At 45.7% G+C, this 22802-nt stretch overlaps 1 protein-coding gene across 1 annotated transcript in view; it reads right to left on the reverse strand.

Annotated features, from left to right (window-relative positions):
- The window catches only part of LOC109883521 (cohesin subunit SA-1-like), a 29096-nt gene extending 16376 nt beyond the window's left edge, over positions 1-12720 (reverse strand). Inside the window, 16 exon segments of the mRNA XM_031795391.1 lie at positions 633-772; positions 1121-1295; positions 2008-2269; positions 2401-2675; positions 2876-3162; positions 4090-4322; positions 4431-4538; positions 8864-9042; positions 9949-10072; positions 10151-10224; positions 10336-10487; positions 10656-10860; positions 11726-11802; positions 11938-12187; positions 12271-12391; positions 12573-12720. Of these exon segments, the coding sequence (XP_031651251.1) occupies positions 633-772; positions 1121-1295; positions 2008-2269; positions 2401-2675; positions 2876-3162; positions 4090-4322; positions 4431-4538; positions 8864-9042; positions 9949-10072; positions 10151-10224; positions 10336-10487; positions 10656-10860; positions 11726-11802; positions 11938-12187; positions 12271-12391; positions 12573-12601 (2691 nt within the window). The 5' untranslated portion in view covers positions 12602-12720.
- Between the last annotated feature and the right edge of the window lie 10082 nt (positions 12721-22802).

The following is a 22802-nucleotide window of genomic DNA, read 5'->3' on the forward strand; positions in this document are numbered from 1 at the left end:
GAGGAGAAAGAGAGAGGAGAGAGGAGAAAGAGAGAGGAGAGAGGAGAAAGAGAGAGGAGAGAGGAGAAAGAGAGAGGAGAGAGGAGAAGAGAGAGGAGAGAGGAGAAGAGAGAGGAGAGAGGAGAAAGAGAGAGGAGAGAGGAGAAAGAGAGAGGAGAGAGGAGAAAGAGAGAGGAGAGAGGAGAAAGAGAGAGGAGAGAGGAGAAAGAGAGAGGAGAGAGGAGAAAGAGAGAGGAGAGAGGAGAAAGAGAGAGGAGAGAGGAGAAAGAGAGAGGAGAGAGGAGAAAGAGAGAGGAGAGAGGAGAAAGAGAGAGGAGAGAGGAGAAAGAGAGAGGAGAGAGGAGAAAGAGAGAGAGAGAGACAGGAGAAAGACAAAGGGACAGATAAGAGAGAGGGAGACAGATAAAGAGAGAGAGAGGAGAAAGAGAGAGGAGAAAGAGAGAGAGAGGAGAAAGAGAGAGGATAAAGAGAGAGGGAGACCAGTCAGATCTTTGGTTGAGGATACAGGAGGCTAGCATGATGATGTGTGACTATCAGACATGAAATGAAAGCATACAGGGATCAGGGACAGAAACAACTATTGTCATGTTTCATTGAAGTGTCAGATAGACAGATGACAACCAGGTCAACACCTTCATGTAGTGTTTGAAGATGTCAGCAGCAGCAGGCATGTCCACGATGTCATAGATGATGAGTTTGCTGAAGGCTGCGAGCAGGTTTCTCCTCTTGTGAAGGGCTTCTATCTTATTGGCTTCATCCTCCTCATCGCCTTCTGGAGACAGAACATACATACTTAGTGGTCTGTGTGTGTGTGTGCGTGCGTAGAATGTGTGTGTAATAATAATGTGGGTGCTTACAATTCCAATGTTTGAATTGGAAATGTGTTTTTTTTGCATATCCCAACTCCCCCTGAGACACTCTCAGAGAGTGGGGTCACGGCCAGGAATCAGACATTACTGACGGCGACCCTGGAGCAATGAGGGTTAAGTGTCTTGCTCAAGGCATTGGCTGATTTTTCACCTAGTCGGCTCGTGATCTGAACCAGCGACCTTTCGGATACTGACCCAACCGCTAGGCCAACTGCTGTGTGTGTGTGTGTCTCTGTGTGTGTGTGTCTAACCCATGCTCTGGTTCTCATCGTCCTGGTCTATAAAGACGTGGTCCAGGATGAAGGTGAGCAGCTCGTTCTGTAAGGTGCTGTCTGGGTTGAACACCAGGGCCTCCAGTCCTTCTCTGCCCCCAGACACCAACTGGTGACTGAAGACCATCAGCAGGTCACACAACAACATGAAGGCCTGTTGTACAGGGAGGGAACACATCATCATTAACACCGTTCTTCATCATCATCATCAGTTTAAACTGGAGTGAGTCTAGTTCAAGTGGTGTAAACTGGAGTTTAAACTGGTTTGAGACTGGTTTACTGAACTTGAAAAAGACTGGTTGAACAGGTGTGAACTGGTTTGAGACTGGTGTATCAGGGAGAGGACACACACTGCTCTCATCATCATCAGTTTAAACTGGAGTGAGACTGGTCTAACAGGTCTAAGTGGAGTGAGACTGGTCTAAGTGGAGTGAGACTGGTCTAAGTGGAGTGAGACTGGTCTAAGTGGAGTGAGACTGGTCTAAGTGGAGTGAGACTGGTCTAAGTGGAGTGAGACTGGTCTAAGTGGAGTGAGACTGGTCTAAGTGGAGTGAGACTGGTCTAAGTGGAGTGAGACTGGTCTAAGTGGAGTGAGACTGGTCTAAGTGGAGTGAGACTGGTCTAAGTGGAGTGAGACTGGTCTAAGTGGAGTGAGACTGGTCTAAGTGGAGTGAGACTGGTCTAAGTGGAGTGAGACTGGTCTAAGTGGAGTGAGACTGGTCTAAGTGGAGTGAGACTGGTCTAAGTGGAGTGAGACTGGTCTAAGTGGAGTGAGACTGGTCTAAGTGGAGTGAGACTGGTCTAAGTGGAGTGAGACTGGTCTAAGTGGAGTGAGACTGGTCTGACAGGTGCAAACTGGTTCGTACCTGTTCTTTGACAGGTGTGTTGACATTGGACAGACACTGCTGACAGACAGCCAGGAAGGACTTCACCACTCTCCTCAGAGCCACCAGGTCCTCCTTACTAGGAGTTCCCTCTGTGATTTTCACCAGCTGCCACAGTATGGAGTAGTGGGAACACTGCAGGGCCTGGACAGCGATCTGCTCTGGCATAGCCCCCTGCTCAATACCAGCCTTCAACAACCTGTAGCAGCTACCAAACAGGTCCCACCGCGTCAGGTCATGAGCACTGGGAACACACACACACACACACACCAGTCAGAGTCCTGGGAGGACCTTTATATTCATGACTTACGGAGAGGGACGGCGAGAGGGAGCGAGGGTTCTACTCGAAATGAGACAGAGGATGGAAGGTCTTACTTGTGGAAGGCCGTGAGTCTCTTGAGGGTAGACAGAACGTTGTAGATGTCGTCATCGTCGGCCTCCTCGGCCTCTTGCAGCAGGTCTTCTACAGAGTGTGTGAAGCGGTCCGTTATCTCGTCGATGAGTTGCGAGCGGGCGATGTCCACTCTGTTCATGATGGTGTACTCCTCAGAACACAGGATGCTGTAGGTCTTACTGCAGGCCTCCAGCACGTCTGTCTCAATGTGTTTCTCCACCACCAGGCGGATCTGCTTCAGTAAGGCATCTAGGTGCTGGGAGAAGGAGGGAGAGAAGGAGGGAGGGAGGGAGAGAAGGAGGGAGGGAGGGAGAGAAGGAGGGAGAGAAGGAGGGAGAGAAGGAGGGAGAGAGGTCAGTAACTACATTCACCCATAAAGAAAACGTCACACACGAAAACATTAACTCGGCCTCTCACACACACAAACTGAGCATGCACACACACACACACTCCTACCTTCTCCATACGCCCAGCGCTGTACACGTCCAGATCAAAGAACATAGGGATCTGTAGCAGGTTAGCCACCTTCTCAGAGTCGGCCTGGTACTTAGACAGGAGCATGGGCAGGGCCATGATGAAGTGTTCTGTCAGTTTGTTCTTGTCGTCGATCTGAGTCTTCCTCTCCTTCGCCGTGAGAACACGCTTCCCAGTGCCCCTGCCGACGGGTGGGTGAGCCTCTGCTGCCTGCCGGATGGTACACACCATCAACTCTATCAGGGAACTCTCCTGTCTGTCTGACAGCACTGTGATGGGAGGGAGGGGAGAGAGATCAGTCTGATGGTCAATCAACTCTATCAGGGAACTCTCCTGTCTGTCTGACAGCACTGTGATGGGATAGAGGAGAGAGAGATCACAGTCTGATGGTCAATCAACTCTTTATAAACAGACACCGGGACACAAACAGACACCGGGACACAGACACAAACAGACACCGGGACACAGACACAAACAGACACCGGGACAAACAAACAGACACCGGGACAAACAAACAGACACCGGGACAAACAAACAGACACCGGGACAAACAAACAGACACCGGGACAAACAAACAGACACCGGGACAAACAAACAGACACCGGGACACAAACAAACAGACACCGGGACACAAACAAACAGACACCGGGACACAAACAAACAGACACCGGGACACAAACAAACAGACACCGGGACACAAACAAACAGACACCGGGACACAAACAAACAGACACCGGGACACAAACAAACAGACACCGGGACACAAACAAACAGACACCGGGACACAAACAAACAGACACCGGGACACAAACAAACAGACACCGGGACACAAACAAACAGACACCGGGACACAAACAAACAGACACCGGGACACAAACAAACAGACACCGGGACACAAACAGACACCGGGACACAAACAGGCACCGGGACACAAACAGACACCGGGACACAAACAGACACCGGGACACAAACAGACACCGGGACACAAACAGACACCGGGACACAAACAGACACCGGGACACAAACAGACACCGGGACACAAACAGACACCGGGACACAAACAGACACCGGGACACAAACAGACACCGGGACACAAACAGACACCGGGACACAAACAGACACCGGGACACAAACAGACACCGGGACACAAACAGGCACCGGGACATAACCAGTGAGTTATGGTAAAGATATCTCACCCTCTTCTCCTTGTACAGGCTCCTCCAGCAGTAACTCAGTCATACACTCCCAGTCCTTCAGCAGCTCCTGAGAACTCTCCCACAGAGAGTCCACCAGATAGGCTGCATGTTCATGAAGCTCACTCTCCAAGAAGAACAGCACCAGCATGCGGAGGAGGTTCCCGTTGGGGCTGCTCCTCCCTCTCCTCTTAGCCAACTCCTCCTCTGCCTGAGGGTCATGTCTGCTGAACAACCTGCACACAAAGTGGAATGTTGCTGGAGAAGGTCAATATCAGCCAATAATAGTCGCTGAATGGATTTATGGGTTGGATTCCAACACTCAGACAGGCAGGCAGACTCACTTCCTGTGCAGGAACTCTCCTGCTGCCACGGCGACAGGTCTGTGGGCAGAGTAAACCAGGTGGTAGACATTCTCGCAGTCCTCATTGGACAACGCATCCTCGCTGCCCCTAGAACAACCAATCACAACTAGTGACATTAAAACAGGGCAGCCAATCCCAAACCGTTACAATAAGCACACAGGGTCCCATTATATGAGTATGTGTGAAATGGCAAACGTGTGTGTGTTGATATGTAAACGTGTGTGTGTGTGTTGACATGTAAACGTGTGTGTGTGTGTGTTGACATGTAAACGTGTGTTGACATGTAAACGTGTGTTGACATGTAAACGTGTGTTGACATGTAAACGTGTGTTGACATGTAAACGTGTGTTGACATGTAAACGTGTGTTGACATGTAAACGTGTGTTGACATGTAAACGTGTGTTGACATGTAAACGTGTGTTGACATGTAAACGTGTGTTGAAATGTAAACGTGTGTTGAAATGTAAACGTGTGTGTGTGTTGACATGTAAACGTGTGTTGATATGTAAACGTGTGTGTGTGTGTGTGTGTGTGTGTGTTGACATGTAAACGTGTGTGTGTGTTGATACTAGTGGTGTAACGGACCGTAGTTAGTACGGATCACCCCCCACGGTTCGACACGCATGTGAACCGTGGATCAATTGCAAAGTTTAACCATCATAGTGTGAAATACAGTTTCACTGCCTCTGTTACTTTTTAAAGTCATAATTCCCTAAATCTCGATGCAGAATTGCAGTGAAAAGATAGACGACAGATGCAGTGTTTTACTCTGAAGACTGAAGGTTGATTCGATTTTTTGTATTTTTTAAACAGTTGTGTGCACTGTTCACGTGAACGGGGCCTGTTGAATCCCAACGAATCATTCCTGGAGGCTCACGTTGCAAAGAGCAAAGAATAAATAAGAGCAGTGACAGACATGGCTAGTGGGAGGAGCTGAAGAACTTTAGGCTTCCCTGTCAAATATGATGACGGAAGAAGGGTGGTGGACAACACCATTACGGTGTGGAGGCATTGTGCCACAGAAAGCTGTATGATCAGGGAAATACATGGAGCCACACATTTAAAGCATCAGCAGCCTGGTAGCAGGGACGGGAACCAACTCAGCCAAGAGACAACTTCTCACCGCGACATCAGCCTGGTGTGTCAGGGACGGGAACCAACTCAGCCAAGAGACAACTTCTCACCGCGACATCAGCCTGGTGTGTCAGGGACGGGAACCAACTCAGCCAAGAGACAACTTCTCACCGCGACATCAGCCTGGTGTGTCAGGGACGGGAACCAACTCAGCCAAGAGACAACTTCTCACCGCGGCATTTAAGCCCTTTGCTGCAGAATCAGCACGACTAAAGTCATCACCAAATCTACTGGGATGTTTATCACTGCAGACATGAGGCCATACTCTGTTGTGGAAAACAAAGGGTTTAAACATACGGTGAAAGTGCTTGAGCCACGCTAACTTCAGTATGGAGATCGTGCCAGGTCTTTATGAACAAATATCAAAATTGTCGACGAATTATCCAAGGCATCCTCTGTTGCCTCTGTCACCATAATTTGCAAATAAATTCATAAAAAATCCTACAATGTGATTTTCTGGATTTTTTTTCTCATTTTGTCTGTCATTGTTGAAGTGTACCTATGATGAAAATTACAGGCCTCTCTCATCTTAAGTGGGAGAACTTGCACAATTGGTGGCTGACTAAATACTTTTTTGCCCCACTGTAAATGCAGTGATAGAGGCTGGACTGGGGCAGCAGATAGCTTGCTTTGCACGTGATCAATTTAGCATCCCAAAGGGGAATCTCAGGTAACCAGACGGACCTCAGGTAACCAGACGGAACTCAGGTAACCAGACGGAACTCAGGTAACCAGACGGAACTCAGGTAACCAGACGGAACTCAGGTAACCAGACGGAACTCAGGTAACCAGACGGAACTCAGGTAACCAGACGGAACTCAGGTAACCAGACGGACCGCCTCGTTGGGAGGATCAGGAAGATGGTTGCCTTTTTCCACCGAAGCACAACAGCCGCTCATGTGCTTAAGACCAAGCAGGAAATATTCCAGCTACCGACCCACAAGCTCAGACACCATGTCACAACATGGAACTCCACTTATGACATGTTGGAGAGACATCTTGAGCAGCAGGCAGCTGTATACTCTGAACTGACAGACAAGACCCTGAAAAAAAGTCATCTGTCTGATGACGTGAAAGTGGCAGGAGGTCCTCCAGGTGGTCAAACCCCTCAAAGCGGTTACAACCCTACTGAGCACTGAAACTGCACCGTCTGTGTCCACGATCCTACCTCTGAAAACAAGGATTCTACAATCCATGGTCCCAAGTGAGGAAAACAGCACCATCACTAGAGATGTCAAGGCTGCCATTAGAGAGGACCTGAAACCCAGGTACCCCCCTAATGTACAGGACTACCTTCATAGATCTACTGCACTGGATCCAAGGTGCAAGTCCCTGTCTTTTGCACGTCCCTGTCTCACCTAGACCCTGCCCTACAGGAGGACAAACCGTGATCGTACCACTGAGATTGTGGCCACTGAAGAGGTAAAAAAAAAATAGTGAATTACTTAAACATTAAAAATATACTGCAGTCTAATGTTAGTCTATACTAGAGGTCGGCCGATTCATCGGGAATGGCCGATTAATTAGGGACGATTTCAAGTTTTCATAGCAAGCGGAAATCTGTATTTTTGGGCGGCGATTTAAAAAAAAGATATATAAAGGTATTTAAAAAAAATCTATGACTGCCTGTTACGTGAATGCAGTAAGCCACGGTAAGTTGCTAGCTAGCATTAAACTTATCTTATAAAAAACAATCAATCATAATCACTAGTTAACTACACATGGTTGATGATATTACTAGATATTATCTAGAGTGTCCTGCGTTGAATATAATCTGACTGAGCATACAAGTATCTAAGTATCTGACTGAGCGGCGGTAGGCAGAAGCAGGCGCGTAAACATTCATTCAAACAGCACTTTGGTGTGTTTTGCCAGCAGATCTTCGTTGTGTGTCAAGCATTGCGCTGTTTATGACTTCAAGCCTATTAACTCCCGAGATGAGGCTGGTGTAACCGAAGTGAAATGGCTAGCTAGTTAGCGTGCGCTAACTAGAGGGACGGAAGCTATACTGTTTCACTGGCAATACTAAAGTGCCTATAAGAACATCCAATAGTCAAAGGTTAATGAAATATAAATGGTATAGAGGGAAGTAGTCCTATAATAACTACAACCTAAAACTTCTTACCTGGGAATATTGAAGACTCATGTTAAAAGGAACCACCAGCTTTCATATGTTCTCATGTTCTGAGCAAGGAACTGAAACGTTAGCTTTCTTACATGGCACATATTGCACTTTTACTTTCTTCTCCAACACTTTGTTTTTGCATTATTTAAACCAAATTGAACATGTTTCATTATTTACTTGAGGCTAAATTGATTTTATTGATGTATTATATTAAGTATTGTTGTAATTGTCATTATTACAAATAAAAAATGGCAGATTAATCGGCATCGGCTCTTTTGGTCGTCCAATAATCGGTATCGGTATTGAAAAATCAGAATCGTCGACCTCTAGTCTATACTATTGATATTAGAAATCCATTGTTAACTTGGAATAAATGGCCTTTATTAAATGTTATTGACAATTATAGTTCTATGAAATATGAAAATAAATAATGAGTTAGTTTTAACAGATCAAGTTATTTTTTGTGCAGGATCAAGGCACAGAGCTGACAGGGCCAGACTCAGAGGCATCTCCTCCACAAAATCACTCGGCCATGAAGGAGCTTTTCGGGGAGACCTTTGTGAGCAAGGACACAGGCAAGACGTTTGCCAACACCATCAAAGAGGAGGTGACATCCTACCAGGCAGAAAGCAGCATTCCACTGGATGGTGATCCACTGACATGGTGGAAAAGCAATGGAGTGTAACTACCTTCACATTGCTATGATGGCAAGAAGCTACCTGGCTGTGCCTGGCACTTCAGTTCCAAGCTAGAGGGTGTTCTCCATGGCAGAGGACATAGTGACTGTAAAGAGGTCTCCCCTCCCCCCAGACATCCTCATCTTTTAGAAGAAGAATGTGAAGTTATAAACTCAGATCTGTTTTGCTTTCTTTGTTTACTTTTGTTTAATGATGTGGACACGGGCTATTTTTACATTCACTATTGTCCAAAGGAAGAAGCTATCATGCCTCATATTGCACTTTAATTTAACAATTGAGTATTGAACATTTTATTTGAGGATTTTATTTAAACACTGAAAAGTTCCTTACTTGAAGTGTTCTTTCAGTAATAAATGGAAAAAAAGTTATGTCTCCTTTTTGTTGCGGAAGCGAAAAGTGATCCGATCAGAGACTCAAAACCGTGAGGTTTTTGTGTGTGTTTGTGTGATACGTACTGCAGGATGAGAGTGATCAGTCTAATAGCCTCCACAGCCACGTCATACTCCTTATCCAGAGTCATGGACACGATGCGGTCTTTGAAGCGGTTGGTGAACAGCTCCAGTTTAGGAAACAGTTCTCTGTTGGTGTACAGGTTCTGGAGAGCCTTCAGACACTTCAGACGGACCTCACCTTGCTACGCAGAGACACAGAGAGAGACAGAGAGAGAGAGACAGACAGAGGGGAGACAGAGGAGACACAGAGAGGGGAGACAGAGGAGACACAGAGAGGGGAGACACAGAGAGAGGAGACACAGAGAGAGGAGACACAGAGAGAGGAGACACAGAGAGAGGAGACACAGAGAGGAGACACAGAGAGAGGAGACAGAGCAGACACAGAGAGAGGAGACAGAGCAGACACAGAGAGAGGAGACAGAGAGAGGAGACAGAGAGAGGAGACACAGAGAGAGGGGAGAAACAGAGAGAGGGGAGAAACAGAGAGAGGGGAGAAACAGAGAGAGGGGAGAAACAGAGAGAGGGGAGAAACAGAGAGAGGGGAGAAACAGAGAGAGGGGAGAAACAGAGAGAGGGGAGAAACAGAGAGAGGGGAGAAACAGAGAGAGGGGAGACACAGAGAGAGGGGAGACACAGAGAGAGGGGAGAAACAGAGAGAGGGGAGACACAGAGAGAGGGGAGACACAGAGAGAGGGGAGACACAGAGAGAGGAGACACAGAGAGAGGAGACACAGAGAGAGAGGAGAAACAGAGAGAGGGGAGAAACAGAGAGAGGGGAGAAACAGAGAGAGGGGAGAAACAGAGAGAGGGGAGACACAGAGAGAGGGGAGACACAGAGAGAGGGGAGACACAGAGAGAGGGGAGACACAGAGAGAGGGGAGACACAGAGAGAGGGGAGACACAGAGAGAGGGGAGACACAGAGAGAGGGGAGACACAGAGAGAGGGGAGACACAGAGAGAGGGGAGACACAGAGAGAGGGGAGACACAGAGAGGGGAGACACAGAGAGGGGAGACAAAGAGTGTAAGTCTATGTGCATGCCCCTGTGTGTGTGTGTGTGTGTGTGTGTGTGTGTGCGCACGTGCCTACCCGGTCGTGTAAGGTCCATCCTACATATTTCAGGTAGCTGTCGTTGAGGAAGGCGTCAGAGTACATCTTCATCCAAACTCCAATCTCCTCAATACAGATTGCTCTGATCTCAGCTATAGCATCCCTGAAACACATCCCAACACCGTCATCATCACTACTTTCATTAGTGTGTGTGTGTGTGTGTGTGTGTGTGTGTGTGTACCTGTAGCGGTGGACAAAGATTCCTTTGAAGATAGAGTTCATCATGTTCTCAATCTCATCCTGGTTCTCCTGGAGCTGTGGGGGAACGACAGTCAGGAGGTCAGAGTGTGTGAAGGTCCGTTTCAGAGGAATGACAGATGTTGGATCCTAGCCCCTCCTCCAACCACCAGCAGACCAATCACGTACCTCCTTCCTCTTCTGCAGCAGCAGCTCTAGCTTCTCATTGGCTCGTTTTCCGGCCATCTTGTTCCTCTCAGCCTCATACTGTCTCTGGGTGTTGTCCTGGTGGATACTGAGGTTCAATGCCACGTTCACCAACGCTGTCATCAACTTCATCGCTGGAGGGAGAGGACAGACAGGGCCACAATACAACTGATATATATTACAGAGACGTATAGATAGATCTAGTAATCTACACCGAGCAATGACACTGGTCTCCAGGTCTACTACCCTCTCACCATGAGAGAGAGAGAGAGAGAGAGAGTGCAAGAAAGGGAGTCTCTTACCTGCCAGTGTGCTGGTGTGTCTGAAAGCTCTGACCTGTGAGTCAGATAGTCCCGTGAGGAGGGATATGACCGTGTCCATGAGGTACTCATCGTAGATGATGCTGTACTGGCACTGACGTATCAATACGCAGATGAACTCACAGAAGTTGTAGCGGAACTTCTTCCACAGCGGCCCGGGCATGGTGAGAGGGTAGTCCCCACTGTCCTGCAGACCACATATAAACATGATCAATATGTTGATCTATTACTGGGATGAGGACATGGTGAGAGGGTAGTCCCCACTGTCCTGCAGACCACAGATACACATGTTGATCTATTACTGGGATGAGGACATGGTGAGAGGGTAGTCCCCACTGTCCTGCAGACCACAGATACACATGTTGATCTATTACTGGGATGAGGACATGGTGAGAGGGTAGTCCCCACTGTCCTGCAGACCACAGATACACATGTTGATCTATTACTGGGATGAGGACATGGTGAGAGGGTAGTCCCCACTGTCCTGCAGACCACAGATAAACAGGATCAATATGTCGATCTATTACTGGGATGAGGACATGGTGAGAGGGTAGTCCCCACTGTCCTACAGACCACAGATAAACATGTTGATCTATTACTGGGATGAGGACATGGTGAGAGGGTAGTCCCCACTGTCCTGCAGACCACAGATAAACATGTCGATCTATTACTGGGATGAGGACATGGTGAGAGGGTAGTCCCCACTGTCCTGCAGACCACAGATAAACATGTTGATCTATTACTGGGATGAGGACATGGTGAGAGGGTAGTCCCCACTGTCCTGCAGACCACAGTTAAACATGTTGATCTATTACTGGGATGAGGACATGGTGAGAGGGTAGTCCCCACTGTCCCGCAGACCAGATAAACATGTTGATCTATTACTGGGATGAGGACATGGTGAGAGGGTAGTCAATCAATTAAGATTTATTTATAAAGCCCTTTTTATAATCATCAGTTGTCACACTGTCCTTGACGTACATCAATACACACGTCAGTCTACATCCTCCCTCCCTCCCCTCATCCGACCAATGACAGCTTTGATGCATTACCTCGTCAAACTCCTCTGTCATCTTCCTGATGATCTCCGCATTCTGCATGTTCCGGAACATCTCGATGCGCACCGTGCCTGAAGAGGGTTACGCACAACCACAATACAACCTTTTAACAACCACAATACAACAGTTCAACAACCAACCTGGAAATGAGGCCTATATAAATCAGAATGTTGTCTGGTTTAGTAGGTAGCAGTTAACAGTAATACCTTTGCAGCCAGAACACTGGATAAAGAAGTTGATGAGGTCCAGTAAGGCGATGTCTCGGTCCTGCTTGTACGACTCGATCCAGTCATCAACCACAGACTGCATGGCACTCTTTCCCATTCTGACCACCTCAAACAGAGTGACGGGGTCTCCTCCCTCGCCGTTGGTCTGAGGGACCCCATTGGCCTTCCTCCCTTTAGCCCCGCCTGTAGCCTTCTCCGCTGGGGACTTCCGAGGCTTCTTATTGGCTGCCTTAAAAAGGGAAGGGCAAAGGGTTCAGATATACAGGAAGAGACTATGCAGAGAGAAGGAACCTCGTAGAAAGGTGTTCTTACTGGTGGTCTGCCAGGCCTCCCTCTCTTCTTCTTGCCTTTAGTGTCTGTCGGGTCCTCCAGCTCACTCACACTCACACTCAGACTCACTGTGTCTGCCGCTCCGCTCTCATTGGACGAGTCCCTGCAACACACACCCACACACACACACTTATACTGAGGGATATACATACATAATTCTACCCACACTCAGCAGTCACAACATACATTACACACACACCTATGTTCGACTAATGACCGCATCAGGGGTGTGTTGTGATCTCTTAATGAGGCTTTGGTTGACGATGCAACAGGGAAAGACTCACTGTAGGACAGGCAGCTCAGAGGTGATCATCCTGACTGCTGCAGGGGAGGGATGTGTGACCTCAGGAAAGAGTGGCTGTGTGTGGTCCGCTGGAGGGAGGGGTGTGTGTCCTCAGGAAAGGGTGGGTGTGTGTGGTCCGCTGGAGGGCGGGGGGGGGGGGGGGGGGGGGGGTGAGTCAGCCGTGCGCGTGTGTGGTGGGGGTTACAGAGGGGTGACCAAATTCACTCAACACTGGAGACACAGCTCTCACAACACACCAGCCCCTAGAGAGAGAGAGAGAGAACCACAATTTAGCCATTTGTCACAAATGTCTGGTGATTTGGTTTGGAATATTCTCAACATTTACAGAACTTGAAAAAGAGAACGAAAAAAGGAATGATAGGTGAAAGAATGAGTAGTAGAGGAGAGATAGAAGGTAGGGAGAAGGAGAGAAAGAAAGCAGGCAGAGTAGAGGAGAAAGAGTGGAAAGGGAGACACCAACTGGCCACTTTAGGAAGTGCAACAGTATAGTCTAGAGGGGGCGTGTCGAGAGTATCGTTTCAAACAGAAAGAGGTCTAATCATGTCAACAACATTCTAAACAATTCAATTAGATGTAATCATTTCAACCACAACATTATAAATTCTAATAATTTCAAACATGATTTCAACTTAAAGTAAAAAATCTGATCCTTTATGAAAATGGGAAAATCATTTGTTACTGATTAGACCCCAGAGTTTTTCAGGGTTGCAAGGTCAGGAAAACTCTAGGGCTCCTTCTATAGGTTAGATCTAACGTTTGTCCTAGTTAATTTGTATAGGATAGGAAAAAACCCCTGGCCCCATTTATAAAAATAACAGTCATTACTAAATATTAGGCCTAGTGTAGTAAATATCAACGAGTGGGTGGGTGCAGTACCCAGCTTCGGCCACCAATGGCAGTATGATCCACAAAGTCCTCTCACCTCCATCTAAATAAACACACTTTAAACAGCTTTAACAATGTTTTAATCATTTGAAAATTCATTTAACCTCTCAATAAGTTAAACGCGAGTTTATGTGATGTTTTGTCTATTTGTTGAGTGTGTCTAGGGAGTGTTATGGAGGGTGAGTGTGTGTGTGTGGCTGAGACTGGGCTTAAACAACAGTAGGGGGCAGGCTAGGAGAGACTGTATTTAAATGTTCTCACACACAGAGAAACTGGAGAGAGCTTGAGCACACCAGCCGAGTGAGTCTGTTACCAACACACACACACACCCCTCTGTCTGTCTGTCACACACAGCAGGGCACACAGAGAGAAGTGATGAGAGGGAAGAGATGGTGGACACTCAGCTTTATCAACTCTTGTTTATTGATGTTTGTGAAAATAGACTAAATATAGCTAGTTTGTACCTGTCTATAATATACACATATGATAGTTTATTGATTTATTTATCAATTAAAGTAAATTGTTGATTGGACTTGTAAGTAGAAAATGTCAGTATATTTTTTTTACCCAATATTGGGTACCATGTAACTAATAACTAATAAAAGGTGGTAGGATGTGAAGAGCTGTAAAAACACAGAGGGAAATCCTGAACGCTAACCATCAGCTACTGTCATTATGCAGTACAGCCCCCCTACCACCACCACACTTCTAGTAGCATCTCTCCAGGGATCACTACGGTCCCACTGCTGGCTGAAATGTGTGCTCTCCATCTCTGCCTCTCCTCCCTTCCTTCCCTCCCCAATTCTATATTCTCTCTCTCTGGACAATAGAAGGCAAAAGCAACAAGGGAAATCTGTGTGACTGGGTTCAGATAGTATTTTAAAGCTGTGCGTCACCTTGGCAGAAGGCCAGAGACGGCTGTCTGCCAGAGTTGTTATTGGCCATTGACTGAAGACTGTTACTAATACTCCTTCATTAACATCCATCTCTCTCTCTCACAAAGAAGCCTGGAGGGAGTGTCTGTTCACTGTTAAAAAGAGAGCAGCCAACACACACACCTGTGGTATCTGTATTCCAGTTACTGGGCTCTGACAGCTTTGGGAGCTGCCCGGGTGAGAGGTGTGTGTGTGTGTGTGTGTGTGTCTGTGTCCCTTTCTCACGGATCAGAGCAGCACCACAAGGAGAGACAGAGAGAGTGGAATTGTGTGATTTCACTGCTTGGAGGCACTGAAGCGCTCACGCTGACATTACAGGTGGTGCTGTGGCATCAGGAATGTGTGTGTGTGTGTCATACCACACAGAATAACCAGCGCTTCCTCTGCTATAATAGGCTAATCCTGCTTAGAATCAATGTGAGAGATCACACACACACCACACACACACACAGGCAGTGAGGGCTTGTATAACACATTACAGAGAGTTATGCAGGGCTCATATTTTATCATCTGTGGTCTGACCGAACACACATAACTATGCGTGTGTGTGTGTAAGCCACTTAACATGCATGACATGTACTCCGGGAGGCAGGCAGGCATTGCCATGGCAACCCTTGTGGGTCATAAGCCCCCCTCCCCTGATTGGCTGATCAGTGAGAAGGGACTGGGTGGGGAGGAGAGAGAGTGATGGAGAGGGGAGATTGGGGAAAGAGGAGGGGGAGAGGGACAGGGGGTAAGAAGGCACAAAAGAGATGAAGATATCCATTGTGATCTCTGGGGATTCGTTAGACGTCCCTTTCACTGCTGTTGAGGATCTCCACTGTTTTCAACTATAACGACCTCTCGGATAATAACACATCACCCACATTATCACCTACCCACATTATCACCCTTCCACATTATACGATCCTACTTCACCTGAATAAAGTCGGCCATAATAATGCTGTCATAACGGGAACAAGGATAGAGAGTACGGTCACTAGGCTGCCTCTGTCCAACACAGCTGTGGGAACTAACAGCACTGAAGATGAGGACAACACATCTCTTTGGAGGAGGAGGACAGCAGTCAACTGTAAAATATCCTAGCATTTGGCAGAGCATGACGCTTCACTCACAGACGACTCCATGGGGAAGTGAGAGAGAAGGTGTTGCCTACATCAATTATGCATTTTAACAGGCACTCTGATTCTTAGAGATCAAACACACACACACACACACACACACACACACACACACACACACAGCTTAACCTGTAGTCACACACACAGCTTAACCTGGAGTCACACACACAGCTTAACCTGGAGTCACACACACAGCTTAACCTGGAGTCACACACACAGCTTAACCTGGAGTCACACACACACACACACACACTATTCAAGCTTCTGCACCCCAAAGAGCATCACTCATAAGAAAAATGATCCTGTCCAAACTCAAAACAAAAACACCCAAGGTGTTTCCAACAGCAACTAGACACAGGTGAAAGAGAGGGAAATAGCATATAAAAGACAGCTCTATGAGACTGCTGCCTGCAATTACTGGGCCATTCAATCTGGACCAAGACAACTAGGCCAACTAGTAAAAAAAGGACATGATTATAGTCTCTGAAATGTCACACAGTTTTCTGAAACATAAAACCATGACTTTTGGGCATGCTATTGTCCTCTGATCTGAAACAGTTGTCGACTCCAGAGAAATGAGGGCAGAGAGATCAGAGGAGTCAGTCATGGTCCTAACGCCACACTACACCAGCTAGGACTGAGACGATACGGACTGCTCCAGCTATTTACTTCGGTCTCATTTCAATACTGCCCATTCAGTTGAACACTGAGGGGTTCTTATCTCTGAGGTTTTATATGAGAGCCAACAAGCCTGGCGAGGGAGAGGAAGACAGAGGGAGACCAGCCTGATGAGGAAGACAGAGAGAGACCATAGCATCCCTCAGAGGTATAATAACAAGAGTTTTCACCTGAGGGGAATGCCAGAGAGAGAGACAGAGGATGATCAAATTATGTAGAACAAGAGAGTCTGAGAAGAGTGAGAATAAGTAAATAAGGAAAATAAGGGGACCAGTATTATCCCCATGCAGGTCAATAAGGGGACCAGTATTATCCCCATGCAGGTCAATAAGGGGACCAGTATTATCCCCATGCAGGTCAATAAGGGGACCAGTATTATCCCCATGCAGGTCAATAAGGGGACCAGTATTATCCCCATGCAGGTCAATAAGGGGACCAGTATTATCCCCATGCAGGTCAATAAGGGGACCAGTATTATCCCCATGCAGGTCAATAAGGGGACCAGTATTATCCCCATGCAGGTCAATAAGGGGACCAGTATTATCCCCATGCAGGTCAATAAGGGGACCAGTATTATCCCCATGCAGGTCAATAAGGGGACCAGTATTATCCCCATGCAGGTCAATAAGGGGACCAGTATTATCCCCATGCAGGTCAATGAGGGGACCAGTATTATCCCCATGCAGGTCAATGAGAGAGAGATGGAACTCTCCTAACCCAGTCATGACCCCAGTCGTACAAGGAAGCAGAAGCAGACAGACACCTTAAGGCAGGGTCCCCAATTACATTCAGCTGTGGGCCGAGTTTTCCTTGAGCGGATGGTCAGAACATAGTTATAAGTCATTTGACTGCAAGAATCCCAAACAGATACAGCGTCTTCAGAAAGTCTTCAACACCCCTTGACTTATTCCACATGTTGTTGTGTTACAGCCTGAATTAAACATGGATTCACGTTAGTTTTTCTTCTCACCCATCTCCAGTCAATAACCACAACCCCATAATGACAAAGTGGAAACATGATTAGACATTTTTGCAAATGTATTGAAAGATGAAACACAGAAATATCTCATTTACAAAAGCATTCACACCCCAGAGTCAAAACATGTTAGAATCAACTTGGGCATGGATTATAGCGGGGCGGCAGGGTAGCCTAGTGGTTAGAGCAGACAAGGTAAACATCTGTCGCTCTGCCCCTGAACAAGGCAGTTAACCCACTGTTCCTAGGCAGTCATTGAAAATAAGAATTTGTAACCGACTTGCCTAGTTAAATAAAGGTAAAATAAATAGCTGAGTCTTTCTGGGTAAATCTCTAAGAGTTGTCCACACCTGGATTGTACAACATTTGCCGATGATTATTTTCAAAATTCTTCAAGCTCTGTCAAATTGGTTGTTGATCATTGCTAGACATATATTTTCAAGTAGATTTAAGTCAAGACGGTAACTCGGCCACTCAGGAACATTACTGTTTTATTGGTAAGCTACTCCAGTGTAGATTTGGCCTTGTGTTTTAGGTTATTATCCCGTTGAAAGGTGAATTCATTTCCCAGTGTCTGGTAGAGAGCAGACGGACCCAGGTTTTCCTCTAGGATTTTGCATGTGCTTAGCTCCATTCCATTTATTTGTTATCCTGAAGAACTCCCCAGTCCTTAACAATTACAAGTATACACATAACATGATGCAGCCACCCCGATGCTTGAAAATATGGAGAGTGGTACTCAGTAATGTGTTGTATTTGCCCCAAACATAACGCTTTGTATTCAGGACAAAAACTGAATTGCTTTGCCACATTTTTGACAGCAGTGGCTTGTTGCAAACAGGATGCATGTTTTGGAATATGTTTATTCTGAACAGGATTTATTATTTTCCAAAATGTAATTTAGGTTAGTATTGTGGAATAACTACAAGGTTGTGGACCCATACTTAGTCTTCTCCTATCACAGCCATTAAACTCTGTAACAGTTATAAAGTAACCATTGGCCTCATGGTGAAATCCCTGAGCCGTTTCCTTCCTCTCCGCCATGCTGCTGTTCCAGTTTCAACTGACCTGAGCCCTAGGACCATGCCCCAGGACTACCTGACATGATGACTCCTTGCTGTCCCCAGTCTACCTGGCCATGCTGCTGCTCCAGTTTCAACTTCCACCTGACTGTGCTGCTGCTCTAGTTTCAACTGTTCTGCCTTATTATTATTCGACCATGCTGGTCATTTATGAACATTGAACATCTTGACCATGTTCTGTTATAATCTCCACCCGGCACAGCCAGAAGAGGACTGGCCACCCCACATAGCCTGGTTCCTCTCTAGGTTTCTTCCTAGGTATTGGCCTTTCTAGGGAGTTTTTCCTAGCCACCGTGCTTCTCCACCTGCATTGCTTGCTGTTTGGGGTTTTAGGCTGGGTTTCTGTACAGCACTTTGAGATATCAGCTGATGTACGAAGGGCTATATAAATAAATTTGATTTGATTTGATTTGATTTGATCTGAGTTAGTAAGGCCGCCTGTATCTTTGTTGTGTATTTATACACCATCCAACGTGTCATTAATAAGGGTTAAGCAAATGTTCCCTCCTGAATGTATTTAGACTTGGCATAACAAAGGGGTTGAATCCTGCCTGAATGACATTTCAGCTTTTCATTTTTAATGAATTAGTAAACATTTCTAAAAACACAATTCTCCTTTGACATTATGGAGTATTGTGTGTAGACCAGTGACAAAACATTTAATCCATTTAAAATTCAGGTTGTAACAAAATGTGGAAAAAGTCAAGGGGTGTGAATACTCGGTGTGTGTGTGTGTGTATGTATGTATGTACGTATACTAGAGGTCGACTGATTAATCGGAATGGCCGATTAATTAGGGCCGATTTCAAGTTTTCATAATCGGAAATCGGTATTTTTGGGCGCCGATTTGCAGCTTATTTTTTAATTTTTTATTATATACCTTTATTTAACTAGGCAAGTCAGTTAAGAACACATTCTTATTTTCAATGACAGCCTAGGAACAGTGGGTTAACTGCCTCGTTCAGGGGCAGAACCACAGATTTTCACCTTGTCAGCTCGGGAGAACCAATCTTGCAACTTTACAGTTAACTAGTCCAATGCAATAACGACCTGCCTCTCTCTCGTTGCACTCCACAAGGAGACTGACTGTTACGCGAATGCAGTAAGCCAAGGTAAATTGCTAGCTAGCATTAAACTTATCTTATAAAAAACAATCAATCATAATCACTAGTTAACTACACATGGTTGATGATATTACTAGATATTATCTAGCGTGTCCTGCGTTGCATATAATCTGACTGAGCATACAAGTATCTAAGTATCTGACTGAGCGGTGGTAGGCAGAAGCAGGCGCGTAAACATTCATTCAAACAGCACTTTGGTGCGTTTTGCCAGCAGCTCTTCGTTGTGCGTCAAGCATTGCGCTGTTTATGACTTCAAGCCTATTAACTCCCGAGATGAGGCTGGTGTAACCAAAGTGAAATGGCTAGCTAGTTAACGCGCGCTAATAGTGTTTCAAACGTCACTCGCTCTGAGCCTTCTAGTTGTTGTTCCCCTTGCTCTGCATGGGTAACGCTGCTTCGATGGTGGCTGTTGTCGTTGTATTGCTGGTTCGAGCCCAGGGAGTAGTGAGGAGAGGGACGGAAGCTATACTGTTACACTGGCAATACTAAAGTGCCTATAAGAACATTAATAGTCAAAGGTTAATGAAATACAAATGGTATAGAGGGAAGTAGTACTATAATAACTACAACCTAAAACTTCTTACCTGGGAATATTTAAGACTCATGTTAAAAGGAACCACCAGCTTTCATATGTTCATGTTCTGAGCAAGGAACTGAAACGTTAGCTTTCTTACATGGCACATATTGCACTTTTACTTTCTTCTCCAACACTTTGTTTTTGCATTATTTAAACCAAATTGACATGTTTCATTATTTACTTGAGGCTAAATTGATTTTATTGATGTATTATATTAAGTTAAAATAAGTGTTCATTCAGTATTGAATGAAAATACAAATAAATAAAATAAAAAAATATATATTTTTAAATATATTTTTAAATTTTTTATTTAAAATCGGCCGATTAATCGTTATCGGCTTTTTTGGTCCTCCAATAAATCGGTATTGGCGTTGAAAAATCATAATCGGTCGACCTCTAACGTATACACACACACACACACACACACTTCAGCTATTTGACTGACCAAGAAGGAGAGTGATGAAGCGCTGCATCAGATCACCTGGCCTCCACAAATCACCCGACCTCAACCCAATTATTATTATTTATTTTAACCTTCATTTAACGAGGCAAGTCAGTTAAGAATATAATTCTTATTTATAAAATGACAGCCCAACAAAAGGCAGAAGATCTTCTGCAAGGACGGGGGCTGGGATTATTATTTTATTTTTTAAATAACATAAATATAGGACAACACACACATCACGACAAGAGAGACAACACAACATAAAGAGAGACCTAAGACAACAAATGTCTTAAATTGTCTTAAAGCCTCAATTGAGATGGTTTGGAATGAGTTGGACTGCAGAGTGAGGGAAAAGCAGCCAACAAGTGCTCAGCATATGTGGGAACTATCACTTCAACACTGTTGGAAAAGCATTCCAGGTGAAGCTGGTTGAGAGAAGGACAAGTGTGCAAACCTGTCATCAAGGTGAAGGGTGGCTACTTTGAAGAATCTCAAACAAAAATATATTTAGATTTGTTTAACACTTTTTTGGTTACTACATGATTCCATGTGTGTTATTTCATAGTTTTGATGTCTTCACTATTATTCTACAATGTAGAAAATAGTAAAAATAAAGAAAACCCTGGAATGAGTATGTGTGTCCAAACCTATGACTGGTACTGTATATATATATTTATTTAAAATAACATCACCGGTGGGCCGCTTATTGGAGAACCCTGTTCTGAAGGGTAATGACGTGACGGGATGAAGTCTCTCACACACAACCGCTCTCTTTCACTCACTCCCCATTCGTCCATCTTCTCCCTCTCCTACTCTTCCCCATCTCTTTCTCTCTGCCAGTCCCACATGGAATGAGTCTTTAAGCAACAGCGTAGTAGATATTGTAGTGAAATGTGTGTGTCGGGGGGGAAAAAAATCGGTCAATGTGCCCTTGAGCAAGGCACTTAACCCTAATTGCTCTTGTAAGACGCTCTGGATAGGAGGGTCTGATAAATGACTCCAATGTAAAATGTAATAAGGGAATAACATGTCCTCACTGTGTCCAGCCCATTAGCCATAAAAAAAATAACTTCTTAGTTTTCATTCTCTGGTCCCTTGAATCATGCCAATAAATAAACTCAAGCCCCCTTGACAAATGAGTGGAGCTCCTCTGGCCTGCTCTAAGGTATCTGTAGTGGGGGGTTCACTTAATAATGCAGCATCATGGACTCTATATTACAGAGCCTCTACAGTAATACAGTGGTTTTACAGAGCTCTAGTGTAGGCTTTGGGCTGCAGCCTCTACAGTAACACAATGTCTTTACAGAGCTCTAGTGTAGGCTTTGGGCTGTAGCCTCTACAGTAATACAGTGGTTTTACAGAGCTCTAGTGTAGGCTTTGGGCTGCAGCCTCTACAGTAACACAATGTCTTTACAGAGCTCTAGTGTAGGAGTTGGGCTGTAGCCTCTACAGTAACACAATGTCTTTACAGAGCTCTAGTGTAGGCTTTGGGCTGCAGCCTCTACAGTAACACAATGTCTTTACAGAGCTCTAGTGTAGGCTTTGGGCTGCAGTCTCTACAGTAACACAATGTCTTTACAGAGCTCTAGTGTAGGCTTTGGGCTGTAGCCTCTACAGTAACACAATGTCTTTACAGAGCTCTAGTGTAGGCTTTGGGCTGCAGCCTCTACAGTAACACAATGTCTTTACAGAGCTCTAGTGTAGGCTTTGGGCTGTAGCCTCTACAGTAACACAATGTCTTTACAGAGCTCTAGTGTAGGAGTTGGGCTGTAGCCTCTACAGTAACACAATGTCTTTACAGAGCTCTAGTGTAGGCTTTGGGCTGCAGCCTCTACAGTAACACAATGTCTTTACAGAGCTCTAGTGTAGGCTTTGGGCTGCAGTCTCTACAGTAACACAATGTCTTTACAGAGCTCTAGTGTAGGCTTTGGGCTGTAGCCTCTACAGTAACACAATGTCTTTACAGAGCTCTAGTGTAGGCTTTGGGCTGTAGCCTCTACAGTAACACAATGTCTTTACAGAGCTCTAGTGTAGGCTTTGGGCTGCAGCCTCTACAGTAACACAATGTCTTTACAGAGCTCTAGTGTAGGCTTTGGGCTGCAGTCTCTACAGTAACACAATGTCTTTACAGAGCTCTAGTGTAGGCTTTGGGCTGTAGCCTCTACAGTAACACAATGTCTTTACAGAGCTCTAGTGTAGGCTTTGGGCTGTAGCCTCTACAGTAACACAATGTCTTTACAGAGCTCTAGTGTAGGCTTTGGGCTGCAGCCTCTACAGTAACACAATGTCTTTACAGAGCTCTAGTGTAGGCTTTGGGCTGCAGTCTCTACAGTAACACAATGTCTTTACAGAGCTCTAGTGTAGGCTTTGGGCTGTAGCCTCTACAG

This window comes from Oncorhynchus kisutch, linkage group LG18 (assembly GCF_002021735.2).
Source record: "Oncorhynchus kisutch isolate 150728-3 linkage group LG18, Okis_V2, whole genome shotgun sequence".
NCBI lineage: Eukaryota > Metazoa > Chordata > Actinopteri > Salmoniformes > Salmonidae > Oncorhynchus > Oncorhynchus kisutch.